At 35.7% G+C, this 14,304-nt stretch overlaps 2 protein-coding genes and 1 long non-coding RNA gene across 4 annotated transcripts in view; all 3 read right to left on the bottom strand.

The window, feature by feature from the left end:
• Positions 1–14,304, bottom strand: part of LOC121241780 (disease resistance protein RUN1-like) — a 156,313-nt gene that overhangs the window by 13,256 nt on the left and 128,753 nt on the right. The gene's annotated exons all lie outside the window — the stretch shown is intronic.
• LOC121241781 (disease resistance protein RUN1-like) overlaps positions 1–14,304 on the bottom strand; it is a 125,333-nt gene that overhangs the window by 17,987 nt on the left and 93,042 nt on the right. Inside the window, exon 5 of one of the 2 annotated variants that reach the window (XM_041139628.1) lies at positions 672–1,000. In XM_041139628.1, the coding sequence (XP_040995562.1) occupies positions 672–1,000 (329 nt within the window). Of the gene's footprint in view, positions 1–671; positions 1,001–10,101; positions 10,468–14,304 lie in introns of those variants that run through there. The other variant, XM_041139629.1, reaches the window with a different exon arrangement.
• LOC121241806 lies at positions 11,259–11,846 on the bottom strand. Its single transcript, XR_005935800.1, has 2 exons — positions 11,741–11,846; positions 11,259–11,629 (listed from the first exon to the last, which is right to left on the bottom strand). It is a non-coding gene; the product is annotated as an uncharacterized LOC121241806 (long non-coding RNA).

Raw genomic sequence — 14,304 nt, 5'->3', positions numbered from 1 at the left:
TGGAGTACCCCGCCCATACAATATATCCAGGCTTATTTCCCTCTTTTGTGTACGAACCATTCTTATTAACCAATTGTACTCCTTCTTCAATACAACATACATGATTTGAGCCGTTAGTGGTTATCTTAGCATTACAACCAATATCTCTCCTCCATCTTTCAGCATCTTTAACAAACATTACGAGATATAATACAATTCCGCTTATCTCCTCCAAATAGTGTGACCCCTCAATATCTATTACCCACTCTTCTTTTTTCCTCCGTCTGCCATCATCATTATCTTTTAAAAACTCATGAACATAACTCAACCACTCTGGAATCTGATTTTCTGGAAACAAAGTAGCATCATATTCATAGACTCCCTGTTAAACGTTAAATATCATCATCAATTTAATTTAATTTAATTTAAGCAATACATGCATACTATTAAAAATGAGATCACACATACATACATACCTTCCACAATAATGGATTTTGCACTTCATCATTCCATATATTCTCATGCATTTTGTTGCAGTCGAACAAATCAATTAGTCGAAGCGATCTGATGTGGCTTCCATTGAATTCCAATATTTTTGATACTTCCGAAAATCTCTCTGATGACTTGCATCCAAAAACATCTACCGCGGTTATAGTTGGTGGAAGCTCTATTATTTCTTTAAGTTTCTCAAGATGGCGCAAGGCAAGATTAGTTAGTGTAACGAATTCTTTGTTGCTCGTGGGAAGGCTAACAATTTCAGTATTCGACAGATCTAAATCATGCAAACTGGCGGAGGAGTTAAACATGGTAAAGAAACTAGATATTGGAAAGAAATTTGATTCTGAATGGGAACAACTAATTTGAAGATTCGATACTTGTAAGGCGGTGCTCCCATTGCTTGAATTCGTTGGAGGCGCCAATTCATGGAGTCGTTCTTCACGTAATGATATCTCCTCTTCCATTTTTGTAGACTCAGTAGCCAGAAGGGATAGCCCATCATTCCCCATCTTCTTTACAAGATTTGGACAACCAAGAAAGAGGGAGCGTAAATGTTGCAACTGAATGCAAGCAGTTGGGACACGCAGGAGGTTTTCACAGGGCAATAGAGATAGACACTGAAGTCCAACGAGGTTCCCGATGGATAAAGGCAGTTCTTCTATTGCGGTGCCACCTAGAAACAACGCTCTTAAAAATTCCATTTTACACTCGATTTCAGGAAAATAACGAAGGCTTGAACACTGAGTAAGATTAAGGTAGCATAAAGATCTCAAATTGAGGCTTCTTGGAAGGATTTGGAGTTTAGAGCATCCTCCAAAATTCAACACAGAAAGATTTTCCAAAGATCCAACGGAATCATGCACCTCCACTAATCTTCTACAATATCGGACGGTCAATTGCTTCAAATTTGTGATGCTTGAAAGATCCGGAATCTTTTCTAAGAAGTTACAATAATAGAAATTCATAGTCGTCAAATACTGTAAGAGAAAAAGAGGAAAAGTTTAATAATGGACTTTACTACATAATTCAAAGAATAAAAAAAAAAGTCGTTGATGATGATTATAATTGTGTACGTACCTTGGGCTTGAATCCATCCCCTAACTCCTTGACCAGGCTATCACGCATTCTCAAAATACTGAGTTTCTTTCCTTGGAAATTACGTGGCAAAGACTCTCCAGGATATTGAGGCCAATCAAATACTCTTAACTTCTCGGACAGATAATTGGGTGCACAAGAAAAACGTGCATTACAATTTATAAAGATTCTAAGTTTTTTCATATGTTGAAATGCTTCCGGATGCAAGCTTATCATCTCCTCCTCGCCTTCAGGTAAATCTAATACCATGCCTTCAATTTCGTTTGGCCCCTGATATAAGTGCATGAAGATATTTTATGAAAAATAGTACTTTGTACTTATCGAATGCTGAAATCTCCAATACTAAATAGACAGCATGCTAAAATATAAAACATTGAAAAATAACACTCTGTATTTATCAATTAATATTACTTTGCTAAAATCTCCAATACTAAATAGACAGCATGCTAAAATATAAAAGATTATCCTTTTACGAAAAATAATACTCCATACTTATCAATTAATATTACTCTGCTAAAATCTCCAATACTAAATAGACAACATGCTAAAATATAAAATCTCCAATACTAAATAGACAACATGCTAAAATATAAAAGATTGTCTTTTAACCAACTTACGTACTCTCCTATAACTTTGAATAAAACAAACGCTAGCTTGAGGAGACAGTAGACATGAAATTAGAAAAATATATATGAGTACTGCTATATCCATAAAAAAATTATACAAACTGACGTGTCTTTATCTGATCTATTAGATCTACTTTACAAAAAAAGTGATTTTATAATTTGATGAACCATGTCAAGATACATTAATTTGTTGGATTACTTTTATGTATATATATATATATATATATATTTCTTTAGGTATAAATTCATACGATTTATATTTTCTCAAAAAAAATAAAAAAATCACTAAGTTTCACTTTTGGAAAAGGAAATAAATGTAAAACCCAAGATATTCCTTTTTACTCTTACCGTACTTTCTTCCAACACTTCACGGATATCCTCATGAAACCAGAGTCTACTACGTTTGCTAGGTTCTTTGGATGATTCTAGTCGAACAATTTCTCGTCCCATATCTTGTAGCAAGTCGTGCATCTGGACACTTTCACCACTCCATTCAATAGTAATAGTAATAAGACACTTGTCCTTAAGCCTCTTGATTCCATGAACCGGGAAAAAACCACAACAATCAAATATTTTCTTGACATTAGCCAAACATTCTCCTTTGAAGAAAAATGCAATATCAAGGAATATTTGCTTCTCAGTATCGTGCAGACCTTCATAACTCATTAAGAGTACTTTCTGAATATCATCTTTGGGAATCTTTCTATATTTATCCAATGCATTTTTCCATTCATCTATACTTTGACTTTTTAGATCTGAACCTAGCACTTTTAAAGCTAGTGGAAGACCTTGAGCATATTTTGTTACCTGTTTAGAGAGTTCCACATAACCTTCAAGTGGTTCATCTTTCTTGAAAGCATGCAAGCTAAACAGTCGAAGAGCTTCATTCTCATCCAAAATCTTCACCTCGTATTTTGAATCAACTTCAAAGACTTCTAATAAGTGTTGATCTCTTGTTGTGATGAGAATTCTACTTCCTGAGCCAAACCAATCACGATCTCTAGCTAGTTTTTCTAGTTGGACCATCTCATCCACGTCATCAAGAACTAGTAGAATCCTTTTAGAGCAAAGTCTATCCCGAATCACATTGACTCCTTTGTCAACATCATCAATATTCGATATTGTTCCTAAGATCTTGGACAAAAGTGTATTTTGCAGCTCAAGTAGACCTCCTGTCCGTTTTGAAGTTTCTCTAACGTCTTTTAAGAAACAACTTCCTTCAAATTGAGAAGAAATCTGGTTGTAGATATCATTTGAAATAGTTGTCTTACCAATTCCACCGGTTCCGAATATCCCTACCACACGTATAATATCATTCATTTCGATATTTAGATGTTGATCATAAATGTCTCGTATACGAGACTCTATCCCAACTGGATGCCATGCAACACTTAAAGGTGTTTGATTTACTATTCTTATGTCCACCCATTGAATGATTTCTTGGATAAATGCTGACTCATCCCTATCGATAAAAAAGAGAAGACAAATTGAAATAGTTAGAGTACTTTTCACAATAGATGACGTATGAATCTAATTAAGTTTAAATATATAGTGTTTTTCATTCTCCATAACAAAGTGACAGCTGTAGATTACGGTGTAAAAGGCCGGTAGCTTTTCTCCTTCTTTAATCTGAACATTGTTTCATAACAAAACATAATCTAAAATTTATAATTTAAGAGATTTTGTGAGTCTTTATATCTAGAAACAAATTGAAACTAAACGTTATGTGAAACTAATGTGGTAGTGGTAGTAGATATTTAATCCCTGAATCAGAAAGGATTTCTAAAATTTGACTTTTTTTTGCATATAATTATTCAATCCCAAAAATAATCATAAATATCAAATTGTTTTCCTTTTGTATGATATTTTATCTTCACCAATCAGATCCTTTAATATTTGTCTCAATTTTCCTCATAAATTTCTCAAATATAGCATGCGCATTAACATGAGAAAGTATATATAGGCAAAGCTTACCGAAATTTCGCTAATGGGAAACCAGACAAATCAGCTACTGTTTGCAAGGCTACCTTCCATTTCAGCATCTTTGCGTTATCCTTGAGCTTATCTCCAAGTTTATCAAAGGATTCTCCAAAAATCCCTTTTTGATGCCGTACTTCCGATGGATCTACGTCGTAAAAAATTGGTAGAACAATTTGCTTCATCGTTTCCTTGCAATCAAGAATCTTCAATAGCTCATCTAAGCACCATCTAGATTCTGCATAGTTTTTAGAGAATACAATGATAGAAATTATTGACCCTTCAATAGCTTTGAAAAGTGCCGGTGAAATCTCCTCCCCTCTTTCAAGATTGTTGTCTATGTAAGTATTGATTCCCCTTTGATCCAAAGCTTGGTATAGATGGGAAATAAAGTTATGGCGAACATCTTCACCTCTAAAGCTCAAGAATACATCATGATTCCATGGATGGATGGAAGGAGATGAAGAGGATGAAGAAGAGGAAGAAGCTCCTGATTGAAAGGCCATAGAAGAAGAAGTCATGCTCTCAGTACGTATGAGCAATTACAATCTAGCAAGAGGTCCAATTATAGAGTTGCAGAACTTATCCCAAATAAATAATTATAGAGATAAAGTGGGTCAAAGAAAGGAGAAACTTCTCGGCAACAACGTCGAACATGCATCAACGTCGACCATGCATGCCAGCTACTTTTCCAAAGAACATATGTGGCCATTTGAAATAGTAGGGCATGACGATCATGAGGTAAGAAATGCATGTACGTAGTTAGAATTTCTTATACAAATTGGCCATATATATCATTGGCAACTTCCTTTAAATTGTCAGCTAATTATTAGCTAAGAGTAATTGATGTTTGGACGGTCAATTTATTTGAAATCCTAACAAAAGTATAATATATAACGTACACAATTGAATTGTGAAACCATAGGACCCACCGATCGATGCATATGGCTACCAAGTTAGGCTTCACCAATTTAATTCCCCCATACATAAATATCTCAGAAATGGGATCAACAGTCTTCTCAAAAGTCTTCTCAATCTATACAACTTCTATTCTCCCACGCTAGAAAATCTCAAAGGTCTTTTAGTTCATACGGGTGAGATCTCGACGTTTGTTTTACACAGTAGGACTTGAATTTGAAACCGTGTAAAGGGATGCGGCAAGTACTATAGCGGGAGCCCAAACAGTGGGTGTAGACTCACACATAAATAAAATAGCCAATTTGTAGGCAACTTCCTTATTTTTAAAAAAGTGTATTAATCAGGCAAATGTCATGTGCGTTGTGTCTTCGATTAAAAAAAAAAATGAAAGGAAAATTAAAAGAAGATGAGAAGCTGAGAAAAAAAAAAAGATGAGTATTATAAAAGACAAGGTTCTTCTGTAAAAGAATTCTCCCACACTGTATTCAATATCAGTCGTGCCTTTATATAGGCATTTGGTTACAAGCAGAGTATTGGAAATAATACAAATAGAAAAGAAAAAGAAATAAAGGCAAAGGAATCAAGTTTGTCATACAGGCTGTACGTTTATTACAAATGGGCTGTACATAGCAAGGAATAGACTATCACAACAGAATTGGCAGCACTAGCGCACTCCTGAAGATTCTGATGAGTCGACTGAGGTGTATTGTTTCAGCTTTTTATTTTGTCCATTGTGATTCATTATCAAGCTTATGTTAATAAGAATCTTGTTGGCAACTTCTTTCGAGCTTCTTGTCACTCGGAACTAGAAAGCAAGTACCAACATTTCAGTATCACCTCTCCATTTTTCCTCTTTTTCTTTTCTTATCTCTTTCCTCTCTTTTTTTTTTCCCTTTTTCTCCTTTCTTTTTCTCTTTTCTCCTGTTTTCCTTTGCTATCCTGAAAGTGATCAATTTGATCTCAAAGCATGCTGATACTTTTTGATAAAAAAAAAAAAAAAAAAAAAATGTTCGTGTTGATCCATTGATTACCATTAAGGACGTACGGGGAAAATTAATATGGAACACAATTGAATTAGTAAACCGTAGGACCCACCGATGCACCAATTTTCCCGATATGACAACTTCTATCATGAGTTCAAAAGACTTCTCAAAGTCTTCTCTATTCGTACTGACAACTTCTATAAAATTACTGAAGTCTTGAGTTCATACAGAAAATTAATGGGTGTGAGATCTGGACGTTTGTTTTACGCAGCAGGACTTGAATTTTCGAACGTTTAAAGGGATGCAAGTAGACTTACCGAGAAACTTCGAATACAACGATTTTATTTAATTCACAGCCTCAAAATCGTGTGGCTTGCCAACGAAAACAAAATACAATAAAATCTTATATTATTTGAAATAGGATAATACTTTAACCATCGACTAAAGGCAATGATGGTTATATTATAACATTTACTCTATAATATATCTATATTAAAGCTATCGATTGAATTTATCTTTTTCCTCTTTTACTTAGTAATTAAGAATTTTTTTTTTAATGATATCGTGAATTTTTTAAAAATATTTAAGAGTATAAAAACAATGTATAAAAAAGTTGAGAAAAAAAAAAACAGTTTGACCTTATCAAATTGGAGTTATATTATAGCATTCCTCACTTGCAGATTTTGTGTATGGTGTGCTATATGTGCTGGGTCTGCTATAGTCTTTGCAAGCAAGGTTTTTACTAAAATTCCTCACAAAGAAATTAATGTGGTTTGCATGTTTGCTGTTTACACATTTTAATCAAAGTAGAGTTATCTTATAGCATTTTAATCAAAGTGGACCATTATAATCAAAATGCTGTTTGCACCACTTTTTTCCTTCTGCTGTTTGCACCATTATAATTAAAATGGAGTTTCTTCTACTGTTTGCACCATTCCTCAAAAGTAGTTTTTTCTTTTTTTCTGCTGTGCATGTATTATTTAATTAGTACTTGGGCATGCATGCATGCATTCTAGCTCCTCATTCCCTATAACTTATACATTCTACTGATCCTCATTGCTCATGATCTAGCTAGACAGTTTTTATTACTTGTGTATATGCTCATGGCTGAACAATTTTTATTACTTGGTTTGCTTTTTTTATATTGAACTAGGCATATATTTGCACTGAGTTGGATGTGCTCACTTTGAATACTCACTCCAATATATTTGTTAGATTTGTATAATATTATTAATATTTCTATATATTGAATATTCCCTCCAATATATAGAAGATTTTGGGTGGTATTCTATAGTTGTGGACTAGTTAGCAACGGCTAGACTATTGCCAATGCTCTCAAGCCTAGTCCAAGTTGATTGGGTTCATAACATTGTTCCGCCCTTAAAAAAAAAAAACCTTGTCCTCAAGGTTTAGAGTAGTGATGCACTCTAGGTTAACCAAGGTTCCCGTGTATACAATTACTGCTAGTAAAGTTCCTACCACCTGTGCCATGAACATTAATCTTGGTGGAATCTTCATGTCCAAGTTTAAAGTTTGCCAGAAGGGCTAGATCTTGAGTCATGTTGATGTATCCATACACCTTGAAGCACATGTTAGCAACGGAATGCTTTGGGTACATGTACCCAATAATGTACTCTTGTGATAATATTCAACCCTGGCATTTGGTTTGTGACAGCAGCAATGATACCAATTGGGAGAGTGAAGAAATTGGCAGTGCCACAAGCTAGCAGGACAACCCACCAAGGCAATTGAGGTGAATCATTGTAAAGCATGCAAGCATACATTATAAGAACAATGTTCAACACAAGGATGACAATAAACCACCATGTAGGAACTGATTTGTACTTCTTCCTAAGCTTGGTATGTAAATCTTCCTTTTTTCTCCTTCCAAGGGCACTTTTACCTTGCTCCCATAAATCACTTCCACCGAATAGCAGAACGTGCACCATAGTAGTAGTAAGTGTGGCACAAACCAGTTGGCTATTGCATGATTATGCAGCAGAAGAAATGGGTGCTGAAAGCACGTCTTGTGAGATCCACTGTCGGATGCGGTCCATCTTGGAGTTATCTCTATCATATACAACTAATTGTGTCTCATGGACTATCAGCAAACGGATTTTATCAATATGAAGACCAGAAATAGAAATGCTCATGGAGAGATGTAAGTGAACGATCATTTCAATAGTTGATATTTTAGTATTAAGATTATCTTTGTAGATACTTTTTGGCAATTTCTTGAAGAGTTCTGGAGATGATATAATAAACATTCACCGTGGCCTTTTGTCGCATCATTCAAAGGTGGGAATCCATCTACACATGTTCGATGAGTGTCTTATCCATAATTTATATGTTTTCTCACCTTTCAATCATTTGTGCTTCCTTCATAATTGTTGATTAATGTTTAACTAGCTAGATTATGTTGGCAGGCTTTTGAAGCCGAGGCGAAATCGATCGGTGCAACAAGCCAGTTTATGACCGAAGATCTTGATGCAGGGCCTGTTATTGAACAGATGGTGATTGCAAGATTGTTAACAGCCATTTTACCTCCATTCGTGAGTATCTTCTAAAGCTTAAAGTGGTGATTATATGCTTAAAGATTATTAAGTATTATTAACTGAGTAATAAGTATTGCTAGCCTTGCATCAGGTTATCTTCTCTCAGTACCATTTTGTACGCCACTTTATGACCGAAGATCTTGATGCAAGGCCTGTTATTGAAATGCACAATCTTTTATTTTAATTTTTCTGAACTTGGTGCTCCATACTGATCTTCAACTGATCAGAACATCTTAAATATGAATTTTCTTGTACCATTATTATGTCATTTCTGATACCTGATTTACACAATTGCAAAGACATTGCAGTTTATACATGAAAGAGGAATTACTCACTTAGATGTCTTAGTGATCTAAACGGAGCGTACTGATTACTTACCTTGCTCACTTAATTTCTTAATTATCCTCGTTAAAAATATCTCTGAAAAGATTTTGTTCTAATTTGTTGATTGATGTTTTTCCTGAGTTCAAATTTCGAAAATCAAATTTCAACCTCCACTAAAATTAATAGAAATAGAGAAGAGTTATGGTTATAAAGAGAAAACTTACAATTAATTGATATAGAGAGAAAAGAAGGAAAAGATGGTTGCAAGGCCATGGAAGAAGTTACAGTGTATGAAATTAAGGCTGATGATCAGTAGCGACTACAAGAAAGTATGCCTTTTGGGGCCAAATTATATATATATATCCAACCAAACAGCAGATGTCTTGGAGTACATCACACACAGAAACATTTATAATGCAAAAAATGCAGATGATTCTGCAGAATGGATCATGATCAGTGTCCTCTGAAACACAATACCTGGTCGGCTTCTACATATTTGATGGATTATAATTTTGTTAGGACTTTACAATCAGAAAAACTCGTAAACTTCAAGTTCTGAAAATTCTGCAGATCAGGAGAAAAAGATAGAAAGAGAAATTAGATTCAAAGAAGTTCAAAACTAAATTGAAAAGAAAAATATTGAAAAGAAAACAAAAACAAACACTCTCAACCCATCTCATCTCAAAACAAAAATATATCAATAAATTTCAACAAAACCTCATTTTTGAAATTTTGTGCCTGCAAGAGACGAATGAGCAAGATAGATACCACCATTGGAATTTTGTGCCAGCTTAGTCCATCGTGGGTCTCGTGGTTCACTTCTAAATGCCTTTGCAGAGTAAAATAATTAAAAAGAGGTCTTGCAGAGTAAAGCCACTAGCTTATATCTAAATGCCTTTGCCAGATTACACAAATGCTGCAAAACTCAGACCAAAACCAAGACCAAAACCATACATATACTAGCATTGCAGGTCACATTTAAACTTGGCACAAGTACTAAAGCTACTGAAATTGCCTGAAGTAGTTAGGTTACCCTGCACTAACTTGTTCTAAATCAGGTCTAACGTACGTTCTCCAAATGCCTGGGATCATCTTGAAATTATGTAAATGCTCTTGATATGAATACTCAGCTAGAACCCCACAGAATAAATTATAGCTAAAACAACTCCAACTGAGATATCATGAGTTTTTGTCGGTGGAAATTCCAGCAATTAGCAAATGACAGTGATTGGTATCAACATATATGGTCTATGAGAAACGAAGTTTATGGGGGAGTTTTTGAAATGCTGTGGTTAGCACTAGAAAATCTCCTTCAATGATCATCTTATCCTGTTTACTGTTGACTGCTTCAGTGATTACTGGAAGAGTTTCTTCACTCTGATTTGGATGCATTGAATGGAGTTGACAGGTTTTGGCAAATATGATGGCCCCCCAGAGTTGTTTCCTCCCACTGCTGCACAAGTGCTTGTATGTTCTCTCACTGCTACATGAAACTTCAATATCTTTTCCCATCTGAATGAAAATTGAACCCAGGTAAGAACTTGAACTAAAGGAATGGACCAGAAACTGATTTCTCTTGTATGATGACATCATTAAGTCTCACCTTGGCACTTCTTTATTGACATCATTAAAATCTTTAATAACTGAGATATATTATTTTGGATTTCCCATTTGATTTCTCTTGTATAATGACATCATTAAGTCTCACCAAAGCATCCTAGACAAGACAGATCATTAAAATCTATAAAAAAAGTCCGTATGAGGTAAATCCAAAAATTTATATCTCAGTTTCCAAGTACATATACTCTAGAGAGAGAAACCAGATATTGAAGAAATGACAACCTTACTCGAAAGTAAACCACCATTTGAGCAATAATATTCTTTGCATCAATGTGGTTGTGCTTTTTCTCATCCAACATGAGCAATACTGCAAATACACATACAACCTAACAAGTCAATATTGCTTTAAGCAAAGGGCACAGAAGTCAATATGTGAAGGAATATGTGAAGGAATGAGTCAATATGGGGCATAGAATAGGGCAATGTCAAAAAAAGGATAGAGATGCAAGCTAATTTTGGAAAATGCCACCGCCGGTTTCTTTCTCCTCTTTTGGTATCTAGAAAGAAACTAAAAAAGAAAGAAAAAAGAGAGAACAGACACATTTTAATGGGAAATCCTACTTGCAATACAAGGTCATCATCAGTGACCAACATGGGCGAGTTGGGATATCATTAATTCATCCATTTTTAAAAGATGTGCGAGTCGAAATGACAAGCCTTTGAGCAATTATGACTGGAAAAACTAGCAACTTGCTAAATCTTTAGATAGGAATGAAATTGGAATAACTTGGCCTTAACACTCTGCAGAAGAAAGGATTACAAATGGAAGTTGTACAGAATAAAAACATTAACATAATATCTAAAATGGAAGTTGTAACAGGTTGAATTTCCAGATTACAAAGCTACTGCAAAAGGCTGCATCAAATCTATAGGAAATCAGCTTTGCAGAAACTTTGAAGCTTGAATGGAAGTATAATTCGTCATTGCAACTTCTAAAAAACTTGCACTTGGAACAACTCAAGCTAGGGACTGTGCCTCAGATAGTTTGGTTGCCCTACAGAACCTCGTTCATTAGTCAAAAGATGAAGAAGCTCAGTGTGCATGGCTTGCATAACTGGGAAGACATGCAACAATTAGTAACATCAGAATGGGATGATAAGATTCAATATACTGCAAACAGTCAAACCAAAAGAAAACTAACAAACATTGCAAGGCACTACTTTACTGTAGAAAAGGCAGTGTGTTTTTAGTGTTGGGAGTGATTTGATTAGATTAGAAAATGTGTACTCCAGCTTCTTCGACCAAAGGTGCTCCTGAGACTTAGAGAGAGACCTGATGATCATATCTCAAACAGGGGGTTGTCTTGCCCTACACAAAACTGTAGGGAAAATGGGTTGGAATGCCTAGACGCCGCTGTAGATTCAGGGGCTCCTCTTCCAAAACTTGCTAGTGTTCTCCAGAATTTGTTTGGAGAACGACACATATAGCAATTCCTCTCAACGGAAATATAATGTGTAATGGTATTCCTCAATCTCACACAGTTAGATAACGGAAAGAACAATTAACAAGAACCTGCAAGAATGAGCAAAACTGGAACTTTCAAGAAGATCAAGAACTGAAGAGAGAAGCCTCAACACTTCACTTATTATTGCAGAGATTTTCGAGGAATCTCTAACCTCCAAACAAATCAATCCAATAAGCGTCTGAACAAACCAAACCACATAGTATAGTACGAACAGGGGCGACTTACTTGGGTTATCATTAATTGAATTGCTGTAGATCAGTAGATTGTAAATTGGAGTACCCAGCCCATACATCATATCCGAACCAATCCAAAACTAATTTAATGAACATATGTGGCCATTTGAAAGCAATAACAATCTCAGAAAGAGTAAGGCCATAATGAAGAGGTAAGAGTAGCAAGTAAAGTTTCTAATGATTTGGAAATAAATGCATTTCTCATACAAATTGGCCAAATATATATATATATCATTGGCAAAAATAATCATAAAGAGGTGATCTACATCGGCATATTGTCACCCATACATGATATCCTGCTCCCCTTCTGATCCAAAAATCATTAACCAATTCCACCCGTAGATGATTTGAGCCATTACAGGTTATCACAGCATCATAAATAAAACACCTAGACATGCCATGTTATTTAAAAAACAGAACAACATACAATACAATTCCACTTATCTCCACTAAAAGAGTACTGTGGATATAGATAGTTGGTATATGTAGGACTCTTAACAATGGAATCCGAATTTCCAAAAACACATGGGCATCACAACTATGCCTAATTTACAAAGGATTAGTACTAAATGAGGCTGGTGTTGGATGATGAATTTATAAAACAGCACAAAATACAGAGACATTAAGATGAACTAGCAGTCAAATCCAAAGAACAAACCCAAGAGGCAAACTAGTATTTTCCTCTAAAAAAAAGCTAAAAGGCACAACATACAAAAAGGTTACCATACGAGGGAGGCTGATGTTAGATGTCGTTGAAATTATGTAGAAAAGAACACAAAATACAGAGACATTAAGAGAAATATGCATTATGCATATCAATGTGAAGCAATAATGTTGATTTCAGATGAGATGAAGCCAAGAAAAATACATCCCAGTTCCTAAACTACCACTAATAGTATTAGGGAGGCTCGATTCTTCACCATTATAGGGGTCAATATGAAAGCCTGAGATTCCTTCAACAATATTTTCTGCTGGGCCTCCCTGACCTGTTGCAAAGACGGGTAATCCTAGGTATAGCTCTCCATAAAGTTGGTATTTCTCTATCAAGGCATGTATCTTTTTTTATTTCTGCAGTTTCTTCTCAGTCCTTTGAGATGATTGGTTTATTCTTATGTGCCAAATATCCTCTGTTCCAGGCACACATCTAGCTTTAGACTTAAACTACCATGATATTGAAACTTTTTAGTACATGATGGATGTGCATAAATTAAATGTAACCGAGAGGCTACAATTAGACTTACATGTGCACATTTTTTCCGTCCTTAGCGTGTTATGAGGTGGCTTGAATTCAGATTGAACAGTGCATGTGTCGTAGGTTCGCTCGAGCGGAGGTTCACTCAGCTCGAGCGAAGTCAGGCAGAGAGCTTCGCTCGACATTTGCTCGACACTCAGCTCGAGCGAATTCAGACAGAGAGCTTCGCTCGACATTCGCTCGACACTCAGCTCGAGCGAATTCAGACAGAGAGCTTCGCTCAAGTATCGCTCGACATTCAGCTCGAGCAATATCCAAGTCAGAGAGCTTCGCTCGACCCTCGCTCGACACCCAGCTCGAGCGAGTTCAGGTAGAGAGCTTCGCTCGACTCTCGCACAACTGTTGGCTTGAGCGAAGTGCAGAATATCTACGTTCGCTCGACACTCGCTCGACGTTCGCTCGAGCCAACGTTCACAAAAATGAATTCTCACTTTTCTTATAAATATCAAACGGCGCCCATTTCTTGCCTAAGGACTTCAGAATACATTTTGTCTTGTTTTAAGTGTTTTCTTGAGGGAGAAGTCTAGAGTGAGTTTTGAGAGATAACTTCCTTGTGAAGTTTTGTTGTATTGATCTGTACTCCATCTCTGTTGATAGTGAAATCTTCGATACCGACCCCACCAGTGGACGTAGGCTCATTTTGAGTCGAACCACTTAATTCTTGGTATTCTTTCTGTGTGATTGTCATCAATTTCTTTCGTTTAGTTCCGCTACTATTCTTCGAGTTAGTCTTAGCTACAGTTATTCCCAACAAACTGGTATCAGAGCTTGGCTCAGGA

Source organism: Juglans microcarpa x Juglans regia, chromosome 8D (assembly GCF_004785595.1).
Source record: "Juglans microcarpa x Juglans regia isolate MS1-56 chromosome 8D, Jm3101_v1.0, whole genome shotgun sequence".
In the NCBI taxonomy this organism is placed as follows: domain Eukaryota; kingdom Viridiplantae; phylum Streptophyta; class Magnoliopsida; order Fagales; family Juglandaceae; genus Juglans; species Juglans microcarpa x Juglans regia.
The sequence above is the reverse complement of the archived record's forward strand: the minus strand, read 5'-3'. Positions and strand labels throughout refer to the sequence as shown.